At 34.9% G+C, this 15628-nt stretch overlaps 1 protein-coding gene across 2 annotated transcripts in view; it reads left to right on the forward strand.

The window, feature by feature from the left end:
* LOC127734032 (dmX-like protein 2) overlaps nt 1-15628 on the forward strand; it is a 132442-nt gene that overhangs the window by 47769 nt on the left and 69045 nt on the right. For both annotated transcript variants that reach the window (XM_052243591.1, XM_052243590.1), the window contains 5 exons: nt 2849-2998; nt 3343-3574; nt 5224-5366; nt 7004-7394; nt 15393-15533. In XM_052243591.1, the coding sequence (XP_052099551.1) occupies nt 2849-2998; nt 3343-3574; nt 5224-5366; nt 7004-7394; nt 15393-15533 (1057 nt within the window). The remainder of the gene's footprint in view (nt 1-2848; nt 2999-3342; nt 3575-5223; nt 5367-7003; nt 7395-15392; nt 15534-15628) is intronic.

The raw sequence follows: 15628 nt of genomic DNA on the forward strand, positions 1-15628 counted from the left end.
AAAAGAAGATGTGGTATGATTGCCAATGAGACAACTCTCCACAAGAGACCAAATGACACAGAAATTAACAGCTATAGGTCACAGTACGGCCTTCAACAATGAGCAAAGCACATACAGCACAGTGAGCTATAAAAGGCCCCGAAATGACAATGTAAAACAATTCAAACAAGAAAACTAACGGCCTAATTTATGTACAAAAAATGAACGAATAACAAATATGCAACACATCAACAAACGACAACCACTGAATTACAGGCTCCTGACTTGGGACAGGCACATATGTGTACATACAGAATGTGGCGGGGTTAAACATGTTAGCGGGATACCAACCCACCCCCTAACCTGGGACAGTGGTGTAACAGTACAATATAAGAACGAACGATAAAAAATCAGTTGAAAGAGGCTTAACTCATCAGATGGATAAATACAAATACAAGTGGACGTGGCCGGGTAGTTGTACATCCAAACAACAAAAAGACACTAAGTACAGATCTGAGAGTACTCGCATTTACTGACAGCTAGTTCAAAGCCACTAACAACTGATAAAAAAATCTTGCATCTAAGACTAAATTATCAATCCGTAAGCTCCCTTTAGAACTTTATGAATTTTAGATTTTACATTTCTGAGTTATGGGGTTTTATTCATTGAAAAAGGGGGGATTTTCCAGTTTTTGGACAACAACTCAAAAATGCTTTAAGCAGTTCGCATGAAACTTTGGTGAATTATTTATAGCTATTGATGTAATCTCCCTATTGATTTTCCTAAATTTCAAATATGACATTGAGAAGAAATTGAACTTTATTTGTTTATAGTCTGGCAACAGATTTATTAAGTATTGCGCAACAGCACAGTGTATTGCACAACAGCAAGAAATCTTTAATTGAATATAAATTCAATTCATATAACCAATTTCAAGTTCTTTGACTACATTTATTCAGAAACTATAATATGTGAAATATTTAATTACAACCAAATTCAGACTTGTATCAAGCTTGAATATTGTGTCCATTTTTGCCCCAACTGTTCAGGGTTGGACCTCTGCAGGTGTATCCAGCTGCGCTCAGCGAATCAGTTTATTTCTTAATTAAGAACTCCTTTTTGTCGAGTCTGTGACTTTTAACGCAGAAAGCTCGACATAGGGATAGTGATCCGGCGGCGGCGTTAGCTAACTTCTTAAAAGCTTTATATTTTAGAAGGTGGAAGGTCTGGATGCTTCATACTTTGTATATGGATGCCTCATGTTACAAAGTTTCCGTCAGTCACATGTCCAATGTCCTTGACCTCATTTTCATGGTTCAGTGACTACTTGAAAAAAAAGTTGAGATTTTTTGTAATGTTAAATTCTCTCTTATTATAAGTAATAGGATAACTATATTTGGTATGTGCGTACCTTGCAAGGTCCTCATGCCCGTCAGACAGTTTTCACTTGACCTCGACCTCATTTCATGGATCAGTGAACAAGTTTAAGTTTTGGTGGTCAAGTCCATATCTCAGATACTATAAGCAATAGGTCTAGTATATTCGGTGTATGGAAGGACTGTTCAACTGGCAGGTGTTATCTGACCATGACCTCATTTTCATGTTAAGTTTTTGTGTTTTGGTCTGTTTTTCTTATACTGTATGCAATAGGTCTACTATATTTGGTGTATGGAATGATTGTAAGGTGTACATGTCTAACTGGCAGGTGTCATCTGACTTGACCTCATTTTCATGGTTCAGTGGTCTAGGTTAAGTTTTTGAGTTTTGGTCTTTTTTTTCTAATACTATATGCAATAGTTCAACTATATTTGGTGTATGGAAATATTTTATGATCTATTTGTCAGTCACGCAGGTTTTTTTTTACCTTGACCTCATTTTCAAGGTTCATTGCTCAGTTTTAAGTTTTTGTGTTTTGGTCTGTTTTTCTTAAACTATAAGCAATAGGTCAACTATATTTGTTGTATGGAAGAATTGTTAGCTGTACATGCCTGCCTAGCATGGTTTATCTGACCTTGACATCATTTTCTTGGTTCATTGGTCAATGTTTAGTTTACTTGGTTAATGCTAAGTTTATGTGACAGTTGTAATAAAGCTTTATATTTAGGACTATCAACATAATATCAATGATTAGTAAAGATGGCGAGACATTTCAGCGTGTGCACTCTTGTTTCATTCATTAATTACTTTATACTTGGAAATATAATTTTGCTTGGAGTTATAGTTTCTAAAAAAAGTATTGTCATTGAAAGAGTTGACATGTTGCAATGTACATTTATTCTACATAGTTCTATGGTACCAAATCAAAAGTTTATATAAAAGAAAGAAGTCAAAGGTTTCCCATCATAGTTTAGTTACATACATTTTTTTTGTACCTGAGGTCGTTGAATATAGATCATTTTATATAAATAAGGAGATGTGTTATGATTGCCAATGAAACAACTATCATCCATACATTGTACCTACCAGTAACAAACCACATTTGCGAAGTTGAATAAAATACAGTTGATAACATTTACTTATTACTAAAAAGAAAATGCCAAACTATTTCAAACAGTATTTGACTATAAACATAGATAAAAAAAGGTACAAAGTGGACATAATGCACTAGTTCATAAACAAGTGAGAACAATCGCCTTCATATAGTGCTCAGAATATGACATTCATAAAACTTGTTCAATATCATTAGTGAACTCTAAATCTTAAATACTGAAAGCCACCTCTGATAAGTACAATGTACTATGCAAGATAATGATATAACTGGACTAAAAATACACACAACCTGTAATTAACTGCCTTTACAGCGCTTTCGTGCTTTGATTCTAGTTATATCAGCAAGTAGATTTTAAACATGATATCTCTTTATTTCAGCCAGGGATGAGTTTCTCTAGTAATACCAGCTCAGGTTACAGTATAGAACCTCAGAGAGCCCCTGGAGAAATGTTTAACATCATCAGTCTTCAATCTTCAGCCAGACCAGGATGTATTATTGAACTAGAACCTTTAGCTGATGCAAAACAGGTTAGTTATAAAAGGTGTAGATAAACCAAGAAATCAAAGCTGAGGGACCAAAACATTGATGTCATTGTTAAAGTAATATTTAAAATTGGAGTCATCTCCCTTTGATCATAATTGTAGTTGAACCAACTACAATATTATCTCTTATTCATAGTATTGCCTTCCAATGCTGAATAATATGCAATGTTTAATTTTTAGTTCCCACTGCTAAATGAAAGAAATCTTGACCATCCAGTGCTTTCTTTTGTGAGAAAATTCAATAGTGCTCCCAAAAATAAAGTCTAACTCTCTGACTTAAATCATTGACTTATATCTGGTTGCTGTATATAACTGAATTATTCTTTCAGAACTGGCAGAAAACCCATCTTTTACATGTCTTCCAAGAGCAGTTACTGACAGGATCACCGAGTGGTTCTATTGGTAACCTGGAAGCCATTGTTGATCTCAGTAATTCGGGGAACTTCTCGGAGAATTTTTATTTGGTGGTTCTTCAAAAAGATGAAGAAAATCATGGATCAACACTTCATATGTGGAAAATAACCATTTCTTCTCAATTAGAATCACAAAATAGTATGGAAGGTTGGTATGAAACATGTACACGATCCATTTACTTTCAGTAAGGATGAAAAAATTATATAGTCTTCTCAGTTAAGTTTAAACTTAATCAACAAATATAACCTTTACTGGTTGGGGTTGTACTAAGTTCAAAACTATCTTCAAGTATACTAATTTTGGAATGGAGGGTGTGGAGAAGTGGGTACCTTATTTCTGTAAGTAACTTCTAAAGTTTGCAACTCAGAACCCTAAAACTTGAGAGAAAGAGTGCATGCATGTTGAAGTTGTGCACCTGCTATTATTGATTTTTTGGGGGGCATTTTCCCAGACTTTGGAACTTAGACATTTCTCAGCAAAGTTTACGCATGACTGTACCAGTTTTGTGTTATCAATTCCTATAGTTTTCAACCAATATTCCTTTAATTATTGCACATATATATATTGAAGTTGTGTACCTGTTATTACGGAATTGACTTAGGAATTTTTTCTCATTTTTCCAACATTGGAAACTTGGTAATTTTTCATCAAAGTTTACAAACCGCTATACCAATTTTGTGTACAGTAATCAACTCCTACAGTTTTCAGTCCAGATGGGTCAATATGTGCAATTGATTTCCCATAGGCGGTAATGGTAACGCTTTCTTCTGTACCTCAGTCCTTATCGTAAACTGGGATATGTATGATGGCTTGTTTCGAGGCTGAGACATTTTCACATATGTGGTTAAATTTTCGGGGTACGAAGTGAGATTCATTTTTCTGTAAATTAGCACACCCCGAAAATCCTTTCTTGATGCGGCTCCTGGTGGTAAAATATCCCTTTTTTCACACAATAAGTTTTTTGAAAATTTAATACTTTGAATACATTTAATAACTCCATAGTTTATTCTCCACAGCATACCTATGTCTCGCCTTGACGAGTCAAAAAGCGAGACATAGGTATGCTGTTTGCCGACCGTGGCATCTGCGGTGTCAACAATGTATTAGTTTGTGATTAGGTCTTGTTTATGGTGACTGATTGGAGATATATAGAAGTTTTTCACATCTTATTAGGAAATTGTTTTAATAATTTTTTACCATTTTTCCAGACTTTGGAACGTTAACTTAGTAATTTTTCAGCAAAAAATTTCAAAACATGGTAATGATTTTTATTCTTGACCCAGATCTTTGGAACTTTCAAGAGAGTTGGCAAACCTATTGGTTGTGAACCTTCCATTATGGAGTTGTTTGAAGATTTTATCCCATTTTCTATTTCTATATGCTTTAAAATGTTCTGTTATAGACCATTCTCGATTCTCTAAGTAAAATCTTAGCATCCCAGCCATTTGAGTCTTTGATCCATGTTTCTTAGGACTGTCAGTGTTTGTTACATACTAGAATGGAGGATCTAGAGAACAAAAGCTTTTTTTTTCAGAAATATAAATCAGTATGTGAGAGCATGAGTAGAACACAACATAACCTTAAGCAGTTAATATCACAATACTCATTACTTAATCATGTTCTCTTTACATAACAGGTGATCCCAAAAATGAGTTATGTACCTGATTATAGTTTTGTGGCTGATGATGTAATAAATCATGTCTTGTCTTTACTTAGCAGGTGATCCCAAAAGGAGTTATGTACCTGATTATAGTTATGTGGATGATAATGTAATAAATCATGTTCTCTTTACTTAGCAGGTGATCCCAAAAGGAGTTATGTACCTGATTATAGTTATGTGGATGATGATGGTTCTAATCCACCATCCAGAAGTTCCACTCCTGAACACTTCACATCCAAGCCCATGGCTGTTGTCAAATTGTGTTTCTCAACTGCAAAGGTAAGAATCAGTTTTCTATAGTTACTGTCTTTGGTGTGTTCCTCTCATAGAATACCTTACTTAATAGACAATTGACACAATTTGAGCAAGAGTTACTTCCCTTTTGTTGCCATGTTTGAGGCATATGTACCCAAATTTCTTCATAAGTCAGCCAAATTCAACTTGTTAAACTGACTGTCACACTTTTAAAAAAGTTGTTTTCTGAACAATGTTAAATTCTTTCGCCTTGCTTGATTCATTACTACGATCTAGTCAGGATCTGTTATAAGGCTTGGTTGTAAAGTGTGTTTCAATTTGGTCAGTCAAATAAAAAAATTAACCACTTACCCCTCCAAAATAGCTGCCAAGGGAAATAACTCAAATTACATATCGAAACCTATCTACATGAAAAAAAATGATATTCTGATTGTTCAATATGTAAACATGGATTTTTGGTAATTTCAGTGCATGAACTTTTTGAGGGTGTCATAACCTAGCATGGGGGATACTTTAGCGCATTAGATTAGAACTCCACAGAAAGCGAAATAAGCAAAAAATATTAACCCAGCACAACAAAAATTCAGATTTACAGTATATTATGGAACACTGAAGTATATTTCAGAAACTGCACTTTTTCTCATTCACAGATCAATTCAAAGGTTTTTTTTTCAATACATATTGATGAGTTCTGGACTCACTATTTGTATTTAGGATATCCATAATTTTCAATTAGAAGATTCTGATGGTGATAGAAATTTACATAATGACCATCTTTAACCAACAAAGTAAAATTTCTTCAAGTATCCCTGAATTCATAAGTACCTTTAAGTAGATCATCTCTTGATTTCTAGATTAAATGCTAAATTATATTTTGGTATCAGTTTCTCCCTTCCAAGACAGAAGTACTGGTTTGTTGCAATGCAGAGATTTGGTGTGAAAGAAAATAATAAGTTTGTTGTTACTTATATGTACAGTTTTTTCAAGCTGTACATTGTTAGAGTAAAAAAAAATATGACCTGACAATTAAAGGGAAATAAGTCTTGCCAATTATTGACACTTTATTGCAACAAACAATGGTTTATCCCCAGAAAGAGGAATTATTTATATTAATGAATTAAATTAGATTAGCAGTGAAGTTAAGATATGGAAATTGACATAAAAAAGAGCTACAGTGCTGGGTAAATGATATTTTGATTTAAAATTCCAATGAGTTTTAAAATAAAATGTAGAAAATTGTTTGTTATTGTATACAATAAGGAAAACACTTACAGACTGTAACATTAATATAATGACAGTGTATTCTGCAATTCTTTGTTTAGTCTGTTTATGTATATGTCCTACTAAAAATAACACTGGCAGAAATGGCATCTAAATTTGTATTAATGCAATTGGAAATTTAAAAGTGTCTAATAAAATTTAATTCATCTTTTTCATATTAATCTACATCATTCTGGATAATTTTTTCAAAAACATACACCACATTTTGTTTGTGATTGGTTAAAAACTTCCCAAACAATCAATACAACCAATAATGTGACATTATGTTATTTTTAGGGTTCAAACAAAGAAATTTTCCATATCCCTTTAAATTCTGAAACTGCAAATTAGTAAGGAGGATGGATATTTGCATAATTTAAACTTCCCATTTACTTTTATAGGTGTACACAAAAAAGCTACCATTACCAGATGATGTGGACATTGTCTCTGCAGAAATAGCAGCAGGGCACCTTAGTTCAGCTTCAATTTACCCAGCATGCTTAGCTCCATATCTCTTAGTAACAGCATGTTCAGATGGAACTCTTCGATTTTGGAGGTGTGATTTAACAACAATAGAGCCAGTATATTCTGGACAATCTTTGTCTCATACCAGTCACAGTGAACTAAATATGAGTACTGTTAGCTTTGAATATACAATGGAAGAATTTTGTCTTTCCAAGAAACCCTCCATTTCTACCTTCACAAGGTCAGAGGCTACTGATATCAGCTATAATTGGTGTGAATGGAAAATGATGACACAAGCTGATGATTCCAGTGCAGTGTATATACCAGGTATATTTTTTTTCTAGGAGTTGGTGACAATCACAAGGTCAAGGGTAATTTTTGAGGAATGATTATTTTTTCATTACTGTATGATTTTCATGGTTTTGACAAATTCTGCATGCAATTTTGTAGGAAACTTAATATTATTGAACACTGAAATTTGTGGTATATACTGAAGAAATCCACAGCATTAGTATGCCCAACATTATAATGAATCCACAGTATTATATGGTAAAAATTGATAACACAAGCTGATGATCTGTTTGGTGTCTTCATAAGAGGTCAAACTGAAGTCATAGTTTCACCTCAAGTTTTAAAGTCATTGATAAAGCCTTATCCAATATATCCATTTTGGTGTATAACATTAATCAATGTGTTGCATTAAACTAGCTATCATTTGTAAAATGAACTGAAATTCTAATGGACCAAGCAAGGAAGAGACAACATAACTAAAATAAAAAATAACAATGAACATAAAATATCAACATTAAGCAGTTTTAGTTCACCTGGCCCTGAGGGCCAAGTGAGCTTTTCTCATCACTTGGCGTCCGTCATCGTTGTCTGTTAACTTTTACAAAAATCTTCTCCTCTGAAACTACTGGGCCAAATTTAACCAAACTTGGCCTCAATCATCATCAGGAGCAGAAATGTTCAGAATGTTGAGCTCTACCAATTGTCCATATACATCAAAACTGTCAGACAACTTCTTATAGGAGTTATTGCCTTTAAATGCAAAATTTTACCTTTTTTTTTATTTTTGTCTATTATTTTGAAAATTAGAATAGATAGAGAAAAACTTTAAATTGCAAAAATGATCAGCAAGACAAGTTCTACAAATAAGTCTGCATGGTCAAAGTCGTCAGTTGACTCCTTATTAGTGTAAAAGATAGATAGAAAATTAAATAAGCAAAAATGATCAGCAAAACAAAATCCACTATTAAGACAATATGTTTGAAATCGTCCGACATCTCCTTATTGGAGTTATTGCCCTTTAATAATTTTTACCATTTTTTATGTGTTTTGCCTTATATGATATAAAAATTATAATAGATAAATAGACACTATAAAATGATTAGAAAGGCAAGATCTACAAACAAGTCAAATTTTGCCATTATAGTTAGTAGACTGTCACTCTTTATAGGAGTGATTGTCCTTAAATGAGGATTTTTTACCCTCTTTTGTGTTTTGAGCAAAAACTAAAGAAGATAGAGAGAAACTAAACTGACTAAATGATCAGCAATACAAGATCAACAAAACAGAGATTTTTGTCATGAATTCTATTCTCATCTATAATGTTGGAGTGTGTCCTTTGTTGAATATGCATATAGACTAAGGTGAGCGACACAGGCTCTTTAGAGCTTCTAGTTTTTATACGACCGCCAAAAATTTGTACTTTGAAATTGTACCACAAGGTTCCATTCCACAAAGGGAAGGTTTGGATTGACTTTGAAGGTTATGGCGCAAACTGTTCAGGAAAAAGGGGGAAAAAAAAGGTTTTTCTGGTTAATGGACAATTACTTAAGTAGTAGTCTAGGCCACATTTAAAAATATGTTTGTTTCCCCTCTCCCGACCCTGGATTTCACAGGAAGGTAGGTAGGTAGGTCAAAAGTTTTTTTTTTTTTCTCCAGCAGTAATAAATGTGTATTGTAAATTTCTATGAACACATACATTGTACAAATCCTTATATATACAACCAGGCTTCACGCTTAACCACAAGTCCTACGGCATTGGCTTGTAAAATTGCTCTCGGGCTTGTAAAATTCTTCTCTACAAGCCAACAGAATCCAACTAAAATTTAGAAAAATTGAGCGTCTGGCTTGTAGACTCAAACGTTAAGCGTGAAGGCTGTACAACAAGGTTTGATCTTCTATTTAAAGTCGAAAATTTGGTGTTTGACAGTACAATTCAAATAAAGAGGATTTTTAAATGCATGTATTCAACATGCAATATGATGTTATATCTTTTCAAACATAGAAATACCCCGGATAGCATTATTTTTTGTACATTTGTCTCCAAGCGATTCAAAAATTATCATCTGTGGTCATTGGGCCTTTCAACCCATTATCATAATCAACTCTTTTATGAAGCAAACAACATAAAATATACAACATGTCCATCACTGCCCTGAACCACATAATCATTTTTAAACAGCTGAATAGACTTGAAGAAGCGAGGGAAGTATCATGCTCAAGGTTTGTTTCCGGTGACAGGAGTCGAACCCACAACCCTTAAGTCACAAGTCCCATATCTTATGAATGGGTTGCATTCCTGTGTCAGAGTTGCCAAATAATGATTTGATATATGGTTTTATCTTTATGGTATTAATTAAGGAAGTACATAAAAAAGGTTTGCAAATAAATTTCAAAAAAATTTGAGCAGAAGTTCCCCACATTTTTAAGCTTTTTTCCACCAACCTCTAAACCTTTTCTCATCACTTGGCGTCCGTCGTACGTCGTCCGTAAACTTTTACAAAAATCTTCTCCTCTGAAACTACTGGGCCAAATTTGACCAAGCTTGGCCACAATCATCATTGGGGTATCTAGTTTAAAAAATGTGTCCGATGACCCGGCCAACCAACCAAGATGGCCACCATGGCTAAAAATGGAACATAGGGGTAAAATGTAGATTTTGGCTTATATCTCTGAAACCAAAGCATTTAGAGCAAATCTGACACTGGGTAAAATTGTTTATCAGGTCAAGATCTATCTGCCCTGAAATTTTCAGATGAATCTGAGAACCCGTTGTTGGGTTGCTGCCCCTGAATTGGTAATTTTAAGGAAATTTTGCCGTTTTTGGTTATTATCTTGAATATTATTATAGATAGAGATAAACTGTAAACAGCAATAATGTTCAGCAAAGTAAGATCTACAAATAAGTCAACTTGACCAAAATGGTCAGTTGACCCCTTAAATAGTTATTGCCCTTTATAGTCAATTTTTAACCAGTTTTCGTAAATTTTTGTAATCTTTTACAAAAATCTTCTCCTCTGAAACTACTAAGACAAATTTAACCAAACTTGTCCACAATCATCATTAGGGTATCTAGTTTAAAAAATGTGTCCGATGACCAAGCCTGCGAACCAAGATGGCCGACATGGCTAAAAAATAGTACATATGGTAAAATGCAGTTTTTGGCTCATATCTCTGAAACCAAAGCATTTAGAGCAAATCTGACAAGGATAAAATTGTTCATTATGTCAAGATATATCTGCCCTGAAATTTTCAGACCAATCAGGCAACACGTTGTTGGGTTGCTGCCCCTGAATTGGTAATTTTAAGAAAATTTTGCAGCTTTTGGTTATTATCTTGAATATTATTATAGATACTAAGAGATAAACTGTAAACAGCAATAATGTACAGCAAAGTAAGATCTACAAATAAGTCAACATGACCAAAATTGTCAATTGACCCCTTAAGGAGTTATTGCCCTTTATAGTCAATTTTTTACAATTTTCATAAGTTTTGTAAATTTTTGTAAATTTTTACAAAATATTTTCCACTGTAACGACTGGGCCAAGTTCATTATAGATAGAGATAATTGTAAGCAGCAAGAATGTTCAGTAAAGTAAGATCTACAAACACATCACACAATTTTGTCATGAATCCATCTGTGTCCTTTGTTTAATATGCACATAGACCAAGGTGAGCGACACAGGCTCTTTAGAGCCTCTAGTTTTTTTAGAATTACATTACTCTGATGTCCGACAGCTGTTTTGCTAGACAAGCTTTGTCTGGCAAAACAGCTGTCAGACGTCAGGGTAATATTGGAATACACACTGGGTTGGTCAAACCAACATCGTTGTCTCTGTTTGTAGTTACAACAAATGTAGGAAAAGTTACATGTTTAAATATTCTGTGAAATTCCTTTACGATTCTGATAGGTTCTTTCATATCAGACACACATGTATAAATAGTGTCAGTTTTGTCACAATGTGGAAAGTAAAGTCGTCTCCTTCCAAAGGCAAAACGTCATGAACTTGATGTCCAAGTACGTCGTTCCATGTCTCATGATCGTCATACTCGTACAGGTGATTTTTGAACACAAGTTATTGATGTCACTGTCACCTTTTGCAACCACTGATAAACACAGCGTAAATGTTTCGCCGCTCTTAAGTCTCTTTTCTCCCCGTGTAGACGACCTAGCAGACCTCCTCTAGGCTAATCGTATAGTTTCTTGACTTTTGATAGGATCCGATGAAAAATGGGAAACTTCCGGTCACCGAAAAATGACAGTCGGTACTGGAAACAACCCCGAAAAATTTCCGGAATTAAATTCGAAAAGAAAATACGGAATAAAAACTTTTGGGTCGGTGGGACTTTGTCTGAGTCGGTTGGGCGAGGGGAAACAAACCATATTTTTATTTTGGCCCTATGGATCTCTATGAAATTGAAAGACAAGGTTCCATACCACAAAGGGAAGGTTGGGTTTGACTTTAGGGGTTATGGCTCAAACCGTTCAGGAATAAAGGGAAAAAAAGGGGGGATGAACAAGGTTTTTCTGGTTTCCGGACAAATACTTAAGTATTATTCAATGAATCTCTATGAAATTGTACCACAAGGTTCCATACCACACACAGAAGGCTGGGGTCGATTTTGTGGGTTGTGGCTTTAATCGTTAAGAAACTAGAGGCCAAATATGGGCCAAAAACAAGACTTTTTTAATACTGGCTGAGCTAGTTCTAACATAAATTATTTCTGATCTATATAAAGAAACAACAAATACTGATATGGCAGGAGGTATTCACCAAATAGGGTGTGTAAATTTTTATATTTAGTTTGTAAACAAATTTACTAAGTATTGCACAACAGCAAAGTATTGCACAACAGCAAAAAATCTTCAATTGAAAATAAATACAAATCTTTTATCCAGTTTCAATGAGGATTAATTTAAAGTCTTGAATTGTTTGAGGTTTTTACCATGTATTACTATATTTGATAATCTGATATTTTGGACATTTTTAAATAGGTCTACGTTGAGGTCCAAATGGTCCAAAATTAGACTTTGTTTGATTTCATCTAAAACTGAATTCTTGTGGTTCTATGATATGCTGAATCTAACTGTGCATTCAGATTTTTAATTTTGGGCCCTGTTTTTAAATTAGTCCATATTAAGGTCCAAAGGGTCCAAAATTAAACTTTGTTTGAATTCCTGGTTTTTTTTTTTTTATATGCTGAATCTAACCATGGAATTAGATTTTGGATATTGGACCATTAAGTAGATTAAATGTCCCATTTCAAATTTTTAAGTTATCTGAACCACATTTACTCTGTGTCAGATATCTATAATGTGTCAAATATTTAATCACTATCCAAATTCAGAGCTGTATCAAGCTTGAATATTGTGTCCATACTTGCCCCAACTGTTCAGAGTTCGATTTCTGTGGTCGTATCCAGCTGCTTCAGGTGGAGCACATTTTTAAATCTGATTAGTATATAAGGTGATCTAAAACGGTAGGAATGTCCTGTATAGTACCAGACGTATAGATATAAGATTACATCAATAAAAAAATATGCCTTGTTAGATATCTTTCCTGATGACCCACACAATGGCCATGGAATAAATCTATCTGTCACCATTTTGTAAAAACTCATCAAAGATACCATGCAGGCCTTCAATGTGGTATGCCACACATGTGTTTTGTCAACATAAGACTTGTCAAAGATCCCATGCAGGCCACAATTTGGTATGCCACACATGTGTTTTGTCAACATAAGACTCATTAAAGATACCATGCAGGCCACAATTTGGTATGCCACACATGTGTTTTGTCAACATAAAACTCATTAAAGATACCATGCAGGCCACAATTTGGTATGCCACACTTGTGTTTTGTCAACATAAGACTCGTCAAAGACACCATGCAGGCCTTCAGTGTGGTATGCCACACATGTGTTTTGTCAACATAAGACTGGTCAAAGATAAAATGCAGGCCACAATTTGGTATGCCACACATGTGTTTTGTCAACATAAGACTCATTAAAGATACCATGCAGGCCACAATTTGGTATACCACACATGTGTTTTGTCAACATAAAACTCATTAAAGATACCATGCAGGCCACAATTTGGTATGCCACACATGTGTTTTGTCAACATAAAACTCATTAAAGATACCATGCAGGCCACAATTTGGTATGCCACACTTGTGTTTTGTCAACATAAGACTCGTCAAAGACACCATGCAGGCCTTCAGTGTGGTATGCCACACATCTGTTTTGTCAACATAAGACTTGTCTAAGATACCATGCAGGCCACAATTTGGTATGCCACACATGTGTTTTGTCAACATAAGACTTGTCAAAGATCCCATGCAGGCCACAATTTGGTATGCCACACATGTGTTTTGTCAACATAAGACTCATTAAAGATACCATGCAGGCCACAATTTGGTATGCCACACATGTGTTTTGTCAACATAAAACTCATTAAAGATACCATGCAGGCCACAATTTGGTATGCCACACTTGTGTTTTGTCAACATAAGTCTCGTCAAAGACACCATGCAGGCCTTCAGTGTGGTATGCCACACATGTGTTTTGTCAACATAAGACTGGTCAAAGATAAAATGCAGGCCACAATTTGGTATGCCACACATGTGTTTTGTCAACATAAGACTTGTCAAAGATCCCATGCAGGCCACAATTTGGTATGCCACACATGTGTTTTGTCAACATAAGACTCATTAAAGATACCATGCAGGCCACAATTTGGTATGCCACACATGTGTTTTGTCAACATAAGACTCATTAAAGATACCATGCAGGCCACAATTTGGTATGCCACACATGTGTTTTGTCAACATAAAACTCATTAAAGATACCATGCAGGCCACAATTTGGTATGCCACACTTGTGTTTTGTCAACATAAGACTCGTCAAAGACACCATGCAGGCCTTCAGTGTGGTATGCCACACATGTGTTTTGTCAACATAAGACTGGTCAAAGATAAAATGCAGGCCACTATTTGGTATGCCACACATGTGTTTTGTCAACATAAGACTTGTCAAAGATCCCATGCAGGCCACAATTTGGTATGCCACACATGTGTTTTGTCAACATAAAACGCATTAAAGATACCATGCAGGCCACAATTTGGTATGCCACACATGTGTTTTGTCAACATAAGACTCATTAAAGATACCATGCAGGCCACAATTTGGTATGCCACACATGTGTTTTGTCAACATAAAACTCATTAAAGATACCATGCAGGCCACAATTTGGTATGCCACACTTGTGTTTTGTCAACATAAGACTCGTCAAAGACACCATGCAGGCCTTCAGTGTGGTATGCCACACATGTGTTTTGTCAACATAAGACTGGTCAAAGATAAAATGCAGGCCACAATTTGGTATGCCACACATGTGTTTTGTCAACATAAGACTCGTCAAAGATACCATGCAGGCCACAATTTGGTATGCCAGACATGTGTTTTGTCAACATAAGACTTGTCAAAGATCCCATGCAGGCCACAATTTGGTATGCCACACATGTGTTTTGTTAACATAAGACTCGTCAAAGATCCCATGCAGGCCACAATTTGGTATGCCACACATGTGTTTTGTTAACATAAGACTCGTCAAAGATACCATGCAGGCCACAATTTGGTATGCCACACATGTGTTTTGTCAACATAAGACTTGTCAAAGATCCCATGCAGGCCACAATTTGGTATGCCACACATGTGTTTTGTTAACATAAGACTTGTCAAAGATCCCATGCAGGCCACAATTTGGTATGCCACACATGTGTTTTGTTAACATAAGACTCATCAAAGATCCCATGCAGGCCACAATTTGGTATGCCATACATGTGCTTTGTCAACATAAAACTCATCATTGACACTCTAATCAAAACAGTTGGAAAGCGGAAGCAAATTCTGAAAAGTTGTGCCAAATACAGATACGACAATATATATATATTGACCAAAAACCTTAGTGTTTTTACATTTGACATACATGTACAATTAACAATATCTAATGTTCATTTTTCTTAATTATATCAGGTAAACCAATAGCAGTAAGCTGTGCCTACAGTGGTAGATTGGCTATAGCCTATAGAATGGGAAGTGTCAAAACCAACACCGACAAGTCCAAAGGAAAAATTGTCAACTTGTATGTGGCAATATATGAATGTGAATCCACAGGTAAGATTTTCCTTACAATCACATATCTACTACAGCAGAATGGATTCAAAGAAAACTATGCCACCTATTAAATGTGTGTGCTGTACTTTTAAAAT

The sequence above is a fragment of the Mytilus californianus genome, unplaced genomic scaffold (genome assembly GCF_021869535.1).
Source record: "Mytilus californianus isolate M0D057914Y unplaced genomic scaffold, xbMytCali1.0.p SCAF_3, whole genome shotgun sequence".
NCBI lineage: Eukaryota > Metazoa > Mollusca > Bivalvia > Mytilida > Mytilidae > Mytilus > Mytilus californianus.